Source organism: Cygnus atratus, chromosome 4, assembly GCF_013377495.2.
Source record: "Cygnus atratus isolate AKBS03 ecotype Queensland, Australia chromosome 4, CAtr_DNAZoo_HiC_assembly, whole genome shotgun sequence".
Classification (NCBI taxonomy): domain Eukaryota; kingdom Metazoa; phylum Chordata; class Aves; order Anseriformes; family Anatidae; genus Cygnus; species Cygnus atratus.
In genome coordinates this window covers 27,753,471-27,765,879 of record NC_066365.1, presented here as the reverse complement: position 1 = coordinate 27,765,879, position 12,409 = coordinate 27,753,471, and the positions used below count along the sequence as shown (strand labels likewise).

Below are 12,409 nucleotides of genomic sequence, written 5' to 3'. Positions count from 1 at the left end.
GAATTGAATATGCTATTGGTATTGCTCCCATAGCTGCCCTTATTTTTTAGCTCCCATAGCTGCCCCCTTCCTTTATTGCCCACAGAGGTATATGAAGGATAGGATCATGCTCCATGCTAGCATTGACCTCCTCAAGAACCAAATACTACATAAAAGTTGCATCAGATGTATATATATTTTTTTAAGTGGGAGGAAGTGGCGGTGAACTTTTGCTCAGCACAATTCTGTTCCACCTGACAGACTGCAGAATTACAGAGAAGGGATGGGAAATCAGACTCTTATTAAGGAATATAATGTTGAAATACTTAAGATTTTCAGAAGTGAAAGAGAATCACAATTTCAGATTGTTAAATTTCAGGTTGTCTTCCATTTCTTCAGTATTTGTTTTACTCTCGATTCTCTGATTTGCTGGCATAGTCAGCAGACTTCTTTTCTAAGGAAAAAGGAAGCAAATTTCTCAGATAAATGTTGACAGTATGAATGCTGAAAAGGGGATCTTTGTTCCTTAAGTTTGCACTGGAATCATGAAAGTACAGCAGAAGAGGAATGAAACATTGGAGTAGTTGTGAAGCATTTTTTTTTTCCCCTTGTGAAAATTAATTTTGATGATTAAGGTTCCTAAAGGTTCCTATTGCAAGAAAACAGGAGTAGGAGAAGAAATGGTTTGCTAATATTCAGAGCATTCAACCTCCTGGTACAGAGTTGCTACAGTTAACGTTGTACATCACCCATAGCCAGAGGAACAGAAAATGTGGAGAGATTGCTCAGTGGCACACCAGGATTTAATATCTCTTCCTACTGTATTTTCAACTGCATGCTAACGTACATGAACTGAGTTGTTTAACAGACTACTGTTTCACTTGTATCATTTTATAAACAGAGTTAATGAAGTAGGGTGGCTTTTCTGATCAAAATAAAGCAAACTTATCAGACCTGAGTGACCAAGACTGGAGAGTGCTGACAAGGTATACAACATAAGTGTGGTGCAGAAGAAACCTTGTGCTTTTTCCACTTCCCTGTGCAAGCCTCTGAGTGTGCATGGGCAAGAGAGCAGTGGAGTATATGGATGAGATGGTACTTCCAGTGAACTTCGTTATTCTTTGTGTGCAAATACATTCCTGTGTCATTCTGTAATACAAGACCGCATGTGACAATTCTGTTGATCACAACTAGCATCTTATGGAAGACCTGGAAGACCTTGAATAAATAAAAATAATAATAAATCATGCACAGGTTTTTTATTAGGAACACTAAATAGTAAGTTGTTCCTGCACTAGTTCTAGAGTTTGAGAGACTGCAGAAACTTCATGGTGTATTGTTCTGCTGATTGTTTTAAAAATAAACATTTTTTTTTTCTCACAGATTTTAACTGCATTTCCTAAATGGTTTGTAGAAATACGCGTGAAAACTTTCATCTGTGTTTGTGTTTTAATTACAGGTGCTGTTCTTATGTGGGTCGAAGGGGAAATGGTCCTCAAGCCATATCTATTGGCAAGAACTGTGATAAATTTGGTATAGTTGTCCATGAACTGGGTCATGTTATAGGTTTTTGGCATGAACATACACGGCCAGACCGAGATGACCATGTCACCATCATTAGAGAAAACATCCAGCCGGGTGAGTTATTCTGATAAATATTTTGAAAAAAAAAAGTCTGCTTTTACTGTTTCCTTTATTTGCTTGAGTTTCTTAAAACTGAGTGCTCCGTAACAATGTCAAAAATAGGCATTTGTCTGCTATTCCTCTTAGCTAAACTGATCCCAAGCTGAGTTAAAAATGAAATACTGCAACTAAAACAATCTTTTCTAAAGGTCTGGCCAAGTTGCAAGTCATTAAATATTACTGGCTAGAAGGAGAGAAATAGTAATCAGACTCAGAAACTTTGAAGAAAACTGTTACTATTAAAGCCCTTTTAAGTAATTTTTCTGTGGTTGAGAAATGTCTTTGCTTTCATAGTCTTTACTGAATGATAACTAGAAACATGTTGATACCTGTTTATCTGTCCAGAAGATTGAGATTTGGAATGAAAGCTGAACACTGAATCTGTGACAGAGAGGCACTGTTCCCATAGTTTCCAAATTATAGGTTCCTTTCAGAGCTTGCTGCTTTAGCTGGTGGCCTTGGTGTCCTCAAGGCAAGGCATCTGAGGAACCCGAGAGCATGAAACTGACAGTTATCTGTTTGTCAGTCTAGATGTTATGCTTGCTCTTGAGTCTTGTGGCAAGCTGGAAGGAAGCTAGGCATGTTTAATTTGCACTGTTCATAATTATACATAGTCTTTTGAAACACTGATTTTTACCTATGGTAATTCTCTGAAGGTTCAAGAAGGTGTGAAGCTGAATCAAGAAAATGTCCAGTGATAGCTTGGAGTATTTTTCTGTTCCTATAGAAAATGTTTGAAAACAAAGTAGGTATGAGGTGCAATAGACCTTTTGCCACCTCAGCTAGGACTTGGGAGAAATCTCGCAGCTGATGCAGACTTCTGTGCATCTCCGAAGTCCTGAAAGGCTCCCCACATTCAAGCATTCCATCTATTCTCTCTCTCACCAACTTGCATGGATTCTGTTAAGTGCTTATCCCTTAGGCTTTTTCTGTGATGGGGAAAATCCACTGCAGTGTCATCCTTAGCCTCCTGCTCTCTTCTTTAAGTTGTCTCTCCAGCTTCTGGCTGAAACCACTTCTTGTGGTGTGGTATCAGCTTGAGGATCACTAAATGAGAGAAGGAATTCATCACCACAAGGCAGTTGTTTTTTGTCATGTTATGCAAATGAACTTGATTAATAATGTTAATGCTACTGTAGGGTTTCTCTTTATAATTTATTTAATAATAATAATTTAATATATAAAACATTAATATTTATTTAAATTAATATTCATTGTTTATTTATTATGTATTTATGTAAGATACCAATATGAATTGGATTAAGGTGTGCTTTCCTTCTTTGTATACGTGATTAAGACAAAGAATTCCTGGTCTGAAATTATGAACTAAGTATCGTGCTTTTGTTCTACTTTTGTTAAGTTGTAAGAGGTAGACTCTTGAAAATGTCACTTTCTAGTACTTGAAATACATGGCTGTTCTGACGGTAGCCTTTGTGGAAGCAAAGTCACTTTAGTATCCAGTCTAGAGAATCTAAAATGAGGAGGGTTCTTCTAGAGTGTTTGCTGTCAAAATGATACCCCCCTCTGCCGAAATTAAGAACCAAGCTAGCCAATTTTGTGGATTCTACGTGAAGTGCAGCATATAATGTAAGGGCACTTCATTTTTCACTTGGGTTAGGTGAATGAGAAGAGCCTTTCCAAGTGTCAATATTCCAGAAGATATGTGTCTGTTCTCTTGGTTAATAAAAGTACACAATTACTCCAAAAAGACTTATGCATGTCAGTGAGTGATCAGGTTAGGATCTTTGATGTTTTTATTTTCCTGTTTGTTTTTTGATCTTCACAAAAAGAGATGTTACAAAGATTCTAATTATCAATCATCCATAGGTCAAGAATACAACTTCTTGAAGATGGAGCCTGGAGAGGTGAATTCTCTTGGGGAACCATATGATTTTGACAGCATCATGCACTATGCCAGGAACACCTTCTCAAGGTTGGAGTCTCAGGTTATACCTTTTGACTTTTAATTTTATTCCTCTCTATGAATGCTAAGAAATGTATTTCTTTAAAAAAAAACACACAACAACACAAACAAAACTATTCTGGAATCAATTAAAATATCCCTTGCTATATAGTATCCTTATAGCAGTCAAAACACAGCTTGTTTATTTTAAGTCTGAATAATTTAATTATATTTTTAAATGCATTTCATTTCTGCACAGTTTCAAAGCAGGCTTTTAATCTTGCTTCAGTTCTTTACATTTTTTAAAGACAAGATAATCTAGAAACATCATTCTTTAGTACTTGCCTTTTTTTGGTAATAGTTTTCTATCCTGGAAAATGTTGCATTTAGAAAAACCAAACGAATGAAATGCTTAGGCATTTTAAGTATAACATGATCTGCTGAAGAGAAAGTGTCCTTTGCATAACATCTGAGTAACTATGGTTTATGTGGGTAGAACATGCTATAATATTAGGAAATCTACCATGCAAACTGCAGCCTTTGCAAAGGGCTGTAGCCAACAATTTATACCAGAGGCTGCAGCCTCTTCTGTATTGTTTGTGCAGATTGTCACTGTCATCAGAACCAGATAATGAGGAGTTCTGCTGCTTTTCCTCCAGCCTGTTGCAGGCCGGTCTGTTCTCAGCTCACACGGGACTTGCTCTGTGAATGGGTGTGAAGAGCTGTATAATGAGCTGTTCACCTGGGCTAGCTTTGGTCTGGAGAAAAAGTGAAGCAGGAGTCTTTCACCTGGTCTCCTATTATATTTAATACGAAGTTGCAGTCCAGCTAATTACTCTTTACAATTTCCAGAGTAATATAGATTTAAAAAATTCTGGGAGGAAAAAAAAAAGACCACAACAGCTTGTTTGAAAAGTGATTTTTATACAATTTCATGAATTTTAATTCAAAAACACTACATTAATAAATATATATATATATATTGTAAAGCAGCTATAATTTTGTTTGGATAATAAATTATCACTAGGCAATCTGAAACTTAGAAGTAAACTGAAGACCACCAGAAATCTCACCAGCCTTTCTTGCAAGCATAAAAAACATTTCTTAAGCTTATTGTCTCCAAAAATAGATGGATTATTAAAAGATATTCTATCAAAGAATGTGTTCAGCATATTCATAACTCACCCCAGAAGAGCATGGGAATGAGCCACATGAGGTAGATGTTAGTCATATTGCTTAATCCAGATACAGATTAATTACCTTAAGGAAGAGATTATAAGAACCTATATAAAATGGAGCAATTGAACAAGTTGGAACTCTCCAGAGTCCTAGGGCAATGACAACATCAAGATAATTTGAATTTTCGGCCCTGATCTCACCACTTTACAAGCTGGCAAAAACTGATAGTGCCATGAGTAGGCATGCCCTGCCCCAAGGTGCAAGAGGTTGTTACTTCATGCTATTTAAAAAACAACCATCAAAATCCTGAGGTCATGTATTGATTTGCAGTAAATTATCTTGAAAGCATGAGTTGTACTCAGTGTGGTATATTGCCAGTTGTTAGTTGTTAGACTTTACTCACCTGGTTAAGAAAGATAAATCACAAAACATCATAAAGTTTTAGTCACATACTATAATATTGTTCACGCTTTATTAAAACTGTTACTAGCTGTTCCTGTATTAAAGTACATAGCAGAATAGTGCTAAGACATCCAAGAGGATTGTTTGAACATTTTTCAAAATAGGAATAGCATCAGTTTCAGATTGTACCAAAACTTGGTGGAAAATAGGATTATAATTTATAGAAAGAAACACTTTTAAAAAAATATTAATGTACCTTATTTCTAGAAACTGAATAATATCATAAGTAGTTTATTTCAGAGTTTAGCTTAGAGTAATGTCCTAAGCTGTTTTTTTGTTTTTGCTTTTTTTTTTTTTTTTCCAAAAATCTGTAGTGATGCCACAAGAAATCTGTCTGGGTAAAGAGAGCAGTATGTACCCTTAGTGCTTAAGGTTGTTCATTTCTTGTCATTTGAAAAGTAATCTATATTGATAAACGGTATTCCTGACTACAAAGATCCTTGCGGTTCATTCATTTTTTTGGACCTACCATACATAAAAATAACAAATTGGCCTTTTGGTACAAGCCCTACAAGGACACAAGAGAGTATCGAAAAGTTAAAGAACAAGAGATACAGAAACAGGTTAATCTGTTAACTTCCATTTTATTGGATTTTATGGGTTTTCAAATTCTGTAACATGATAATAGAACATTTTTGTATGTTCTTCTAAAATTAATTTGAGACTATTTTGATTATTTATTCTCAATTTGAGAATATTTTGAATCATATTTAAAATTAGGGACATTTTGAATAAAACTACAGATTTGGATCAAATTTGCTTCTCTATTACTCCTAGTCACTGAGGGTAAATGGTATTGAAATCACGTATGGTAGGTTGACATATATTGTTGTAAAGCAAGAAGAAGGTGCCAGGCAACCAGTTTATATTTCAGAAAGAACAGCAGCTGAAGTAGAGTTAGATCTGTTATAACACCTGACCGAACCATGTTTTCACATTAATAATAAAAAAAAATGTATCCACTAAAAACATGGGAATGTCTTAGCATTGCTGGATGACTTCACATTGGATTGGCAGGCATGACTGATTTTATTTGCTCTTACCCATGTAAGTCAGACTTTAAGACTTTTAAAACTCTGTTAGAAATAGGAACTTTGTGATTAAGAATTTTGTTATAGGGTCTTATTTATGTATTTCTGTATTACTTCATAATTAATTTTTTCCATCTAATGATCTGAGCAGCATTGCCTTTTCCCTGTGTAATCTTATAGTAGTAAGAATTTTCCCTCCTGTTGTCTGATAGAAATCTAGAAGCTCATACGTTAATTGATGTACTGAAGGAATAATCCTTTTTTGTAACTTTGCATAAGTTTTGCCAGCTTGAGGAATTTTTCTAATTTGTTTTCTCTATTTAATGTTCTGCATTTTACCCTTCTATGCCAAATGTAAATTCTAGATTTACAAAATAGCATTATACATTCATCAAACTCAGACAGTTTTATGATAGAAACCTGATAGGGTTTTTTGGGGTCTATTTTTTATTTTTATTTTTTTTAGGGGCATGTTTCTGGATACCATTCTCCCTTCCCGTGATGATAATGGTATACGACCTGCCATTGGCCAGCGTACCCGTCTAAGTAAAGGAGATATTGCACAGGCAAGAAAGCTGTATAGATGTCCAGGTATTGCACCATAAACAAACAAAAAACACATACTAGCAATTGTTTGACTTCGTTATTCAAGTTGAATGATCGTTTTTTTTGTGTCAGCTGCTTAGTAAGTAGTCTGTTTCCATGTTGGCAACTGACGTATTCAGTTCAAGAACTGAATCATAAAAAATCTTGTAGGTAAGGTCTCTGGAATGCAAAGCACTTAAGGATAGATAAACTGCGTGGAACAATATTTAGTTTCATGATGTTTCAGTCTGTTTTGCTTAGTTGTTCAATGACTAGAAAAGAAATGATGTTTAATGTCACCTCTGGTTTACATATTTGCCGTGTAAAATGAGCTGTGCAATTAGGTGGAAGAGTTGCTTCTAATGTACATCAGGACTGGAGTCCTGTTTGTTCTGAATTTTAGTGGAGTGTGAAATGAGTAAATTTAAATTATTGCAATCAGCTCTGAACACTTTTTTTTTCTTTTTTTCTTTTTTTCAAAATTTCAGGAATTAGTACAGGCCATGACATTTAAGGTGTAAACTATCTTTTATGGATGAACAGGTTAGGTCTTATTACAAATGTTATACAGTTGTAAAAGACATGTTTAGTATTTGAATATTTTCTGCCTAATTCTAGCGTCTTATAATTTCAATACAAATTAATATTTTATCTCAGACTGGCTGTCTGTCTCATGAGAGGCAACTCCAGAGTAACCAAAATTCAACACTCTGGGAGCTAATTCTTCTCCAAGCGCTAGCAGAATGGTGGAAATTTCAAAGTAAAAAGGTTTTACTTTTCCTGCTCTGGCTATAGCTGAAATCTGTTTTAACCTTTGGTTTAAACTGAAGCATTTCAGAACACCATCTCTCAGCCAGGTCATTGTGGGAGGATAAGCAAAACAGCTCTGTGTCAAGTTTTACAGCCCTTCTGCTCCTCTTGGGACTTAACGAAAGCACAGTAACTGTTTCAAGTCAGTTATATGGCTGCTTTTTAGCACCTGATCAATACAGAAGGACTGAAGTGATGGAGATTTGTATCAGCATCAGTGGGTTATACCGAAGATGTAGATCTGATTTGATGTGCGTTGTACTGCTGAAATATACTTTTGGTTTTACTGTAAGTACATCAAATCATAATGTTCTGTATACGGAGAACATGCACAGTGTTTATGGTTTTACCAGAGGAGAAACCACTTTAACATATTTTCTTTAACAACTGCTCCTGTTAGAATAGTTTTTGTTCTGTTCTTTTGGTATGGAAAGAGCTTGAATAGTAGAATTCTTCTTGGCAGCATTATATCTAGTAAGATTATATAGACAGCAACTGTTTCATAAATGCAGAGAATAAATATATATATTGATAACAGAAAATTTTTGAAGGCAAAAATATGCTATAGAATCAAAATAGCTGTGAAAGTAGCCAGTGTCTTTTATCACATTGATTAAAATGTAAAAAACAAACAAACAAACAAACAAAAAAAAACCAGCCCGCCAGACTTGGTTGTTGAGTGCATAATAATACTTGGACATATATTTTCAGTCAACTGAGAAAGAGAAAATGGGCTTTTAGAGCTACTGTTCAAATAGTTGTTCAGAGAAAAAGTCCTTTTCATACAATTCATGAAAATGTATAATAATGAGTTATCATTTCTTTCAATATATTCAAAGTTTTGTTTAAAGATAGTGTTCAGTTTCATATGCTCAGTTGTTTTGCCTTAAATGCAATACAATTAAAGGACAGAAAATAGGAATTCAAATCAGTATTTCCCAGAGGTACATGCTTCTTTGATAAATGTTGCAGTATTGTACACGTTTCACTTGGAGTTCTAGTTACTGCTACAAGCAGCTTCTGGTTGGAGAAGCCTGTTGCATTTTCTGGGGCTCACGAGCATGAAGCTGAGCTCAGGGCTCCTGGAGAAATCAGGTGCAGTAGTGAGGCAGCTGAGCTTCCTGGATTGTTCTAGCTAGGCAGGATATTCAGTAACATTATTCAGGAAAGATCTTAGTGACTGAGAAGCAGATTTGAGATTGGTGAAGCTGTCTTTCATCAGCTGAGCAAGTGCCAGGACTTAATGACGTATGAACAGCAATTTTGATTTAGTTTTATTTTTTAATTAGGATTTTTGTCAAAGGAAAACATAGATGCTGATAGGGATCTTGTTACATTTTAATCAAGTTCTCATTATTCTACCATGTAACAATGTAAAGCAAGCATGTCAGTTGAGAATCCCTCCTCTGCCAACCTTAGTTTTAACTTTGTCTTGCCATTTGAGAACAGTTTTTGATATGCAAGGCTGAATGTATTAGTTTTCAGTCTGCTCAATAGGATAACAGAATATTATTTCTTTTGGTGCAACTACTAAAGTTAATGCAGGTTTGCAATTGTAGTCCTATGTAGAAGTTGCAGTTGATTTAAAATGCATATATAACTTCATAACAGCGTAAGAAATGGGAAATGACGGAGAAGTATACTGGTAGGCAGAAAGAGAGGACAAGAAATAAGTGTGCAGAATGGGACTGAATAATGGATGGGAAAGAAGGCTCAGACTGACAGTAGAAGGTTTTTCAGATGAAGAGAAGGGAGATGTAAGAAGTTTAGCAAATTTCCAAATTGCCAGGATCGGTGACAGTATGTGTGGAAAAGAACAGATGAAGATTACCCAGTTTGGTTCTTTCTGCCGTTCTTGCTGTTCCTCAGGCTTAATTTACTGCCTTGACTACTAGATTCTAGATTAGAAAAAAGCATCCACCTTCAAAAGCCAGTTTTTATTGACTACATAAGAAAAATTAAAATTTTTACATTAAGACCTTTTCCCTGTAATTTGTATATTACTTTTCTCTAGGATCCCTATAAAGGGGAATCAACAGTAACCCACTGATTTAAATTTTTGGTTTAATGAGTTTGTTATCAGCACCAGTTACTTTTAGGGTTTTGTAGCATCTCTGTGCTATATATGTATGGAGCTGGAACTAAGTAAAAGGTATTAAAGGTCTTAATTCCCTTTTGGAATAATAGCCATATATTATGGTATATATTTGCTGATGCTAGGGACAAAAGAATGAGAGTTGATTCCCTAAATGCCTTGGAGGCTGTGGGCTTTGTCTTCTGCAGATTTCAGTATAATCCTTAATGGAACTTAACTGCATGCATTGGCCTAGACCAGAGCAGTGTTAAACACTGGCAAGTTTCAATGGTAGAAATTGCTTTCTATAATACAATCTACCTGATTTCTGCATCTATTGCTAATCTTCACATGGAAGAGAGAAATTAATTTTCCCCATCCTTACCACAGAAAGGCACATCAGAAGACTAAGTTTCTCAAGCTGTAAAACAGAGCAAATTGGGTTTTGGCTGGGGTACATGTGTGGGCAGAGCTGAAGTGACACTTTTCTAAGTGGTCTAGACTAGTAAAATTGATATAAGGCATGAAACTTGGGAAGGAAAAAAACAGTGGAGAAAACTTTGGCCATGATAATGATTAACTATGGAATAAAAAAATATACAAATGCTTTGTAAAGCAGAGGTTTATAAGATAAAAGTTGCATTTAATTTATTTTGACATGAAATACACTAAAACTAGTTCTTAGGAAATTTAGGTATGTGGTTGTTACTATGTTTTTACTTTTACCTTTCTTTCTCAAACTGAAGTCCCTTACTAATGGACTGTAACACACTAAAATGTGTAAAATATACCATTTTATAAGCCTATTCACAAATAATGCAGTTACACAGTCTAGTCACAGAGAAAAACCTTAAATTCTTTAGTGACAGAGTTTTAACTGTTTCAATAACCACTGACCAATTGCAGAGGAATGTGCTTTAAATAAGAAGAGCCCAAATATTAACCTGTTAACAACAGCTCTGGAAGCCAGCCTGGAACTCAGATCCCACAGATAAATAAATCAACTATTGATTAATATAAGCTACGTTTCCCTTGAGTAACCAGAAAATAAAAAATAAATTGTAGATATTGTGAAACATGTAAAGCCCAAACATATTTTATAAATTCTAGTTATGTTAATTATTAATAGAAGTTATGCAATTATTTTTTTCTTATGCTTGACTTATGCTCAGAAGTATTTATGAAAATTTTGGTTCATTAGAGAGCTCACAGGCATTTAATATGGATATAAGTTATATTGTTGGATGAGCTAGCTTTATGCTATATAGCTTTATTCTTTAATTTTAACAAAAATAAAATGTTCAATGACAGCTTTTCTTCTGCTAAAGTATGTAGTTTTATGACTATATGCAAGTTCTGTATATGGAGCATGGAGCAAATAATCCTGCACTCTTTATGACCAAGAGAAATTCTCAAATGTGTTCAAAAGCTATTATACTCTGTTAATTTACTTTTATAAATGGTTATTTAAAGACTCTAATAGAGTAAGGGGTAATTATGCCAGTGTTTTCCTCTTGCCCTTTTACTAATTTCAGGGCTGCATTTGAACTGACTTCTTGTATGTCTCAAAATACTTGGATAGCATTTTGCTTGCTTACATACTTCACATCATGTATAAATGTGCATGGCATGACTTCATAATCTCAATATATGTGAGTTGAAGTTAAATGAAAAAATGCAACGTGAGCAGAAAAGATTGGACAAAGAGCATTCTCCATCAGATGCATTTGTCATCTGCTGAAGGCTTGCTTAGTAACTAACATTGGCAAAATAGTTATTTAACTAAAGCAAAAAGATGATGTACTAAAATTTGAAATTATATTTGTACTCCTTCTGAGGGTATGCTGATGCAGTGTAGTCTTATTGAAGCCATGCATGAAGGCAAGAATAAGAGAGGGCTTTAAGAGCTCTTCTGCTCTAAGAGCGAAACACTTGGATTCTCCTGAACTGTCAGCATGTCTCCTGCTCTGGGTGTCTCTGCTTTCGGTTCTGCTTTCCTCTGCTCCTGTACATGACTATGAATTTACCCTTGGCATTCTATTAGATGCTTTACATATGTATTGTAAGCTCTGATACAGCTCAATAGCACTTGAGGAACCCCGTACAGTACTCTGCAATTCATTCAAGTTTTCACTCATTGCCATGTTAAAAATAAATTGTGGTTAATTATGGATATAGCATTTTCACTGAAAAGGCTTTGTACAGAAATAATTATTTAGTACTGAATACCTTTTGTGTATGTGTCATTTTCTGTGAATGTGCAATTTTTTTTAGAGATAAAAAACACTTTTTTTTAATGATGGGAGGAAAAGATTTTTTTTTTTTTCATTCCTAAAGGACATGGTGACAGTAACTTTAGCTATCAAATTTTTTGGGGGCTGCACCAATCTTTTTCTCTCTTCATCATAATAACCATTTCAGTGTCAGAGAGCTTGCTTAATGCCCTGAATGTAGCTTATGCCTGATATTACAGTGTAGTTGTCAGATTACATCTTAGATGCATTTTAATAAGACAGCCTTTACAGCTGCATTGTCTCTTTGTCATAAACAATCTTTTGTCCCCTTTTATTTAAAGATTTTCCAGATCATTTATAATTCATTGGGATTTTGATGGATACAGTGGTTCACCTGCTGGCAGTGTTAGTGCTATAATTTGAAAGCACTGCAGATCTGATTACACTGTCAGTCATGGGATAATACTCT

The 12,409-nt window shown here is 34.9% G+C and overlaps 1 protein-coding gene across 5 annotated transcripts in view; it reads left to right on the top strand.

Annotated features, from left to right (window-relative positions):
* The window catches only part of TLL1 (tolloid like 1), a 132,900-nt gene that overhangs the window by 75,985 nt on the left and 44,506 nt on the right, over positions 1 to 12,409 (top strand). For 4 of the 5 annotated variants that reach the window (XM_035552359.2, XM_050710501.1, XM_050710500.1 and 1 more), the window contains 3 exons: positions 1,439 to 1,617; positions 3,490 to 3,595; positions 6,704 to 6,828. In XM_035552359.2, the coding sequence (XP_035408252.1) occupies positions 1,439 to 1,617; positions 3,490 to 3,595; positions 6,704 to 6,828 (410 nt within the window). Of the gene's footprint in view, positions 1 to 1,438; positions 1,618 to 3,489; positions 3,609 to 6,703; positions 6,829 to 12,409 lie in introns of those variants that run through there. The other variant, XM_050710503.1, reaches the window with a different exon arrangement.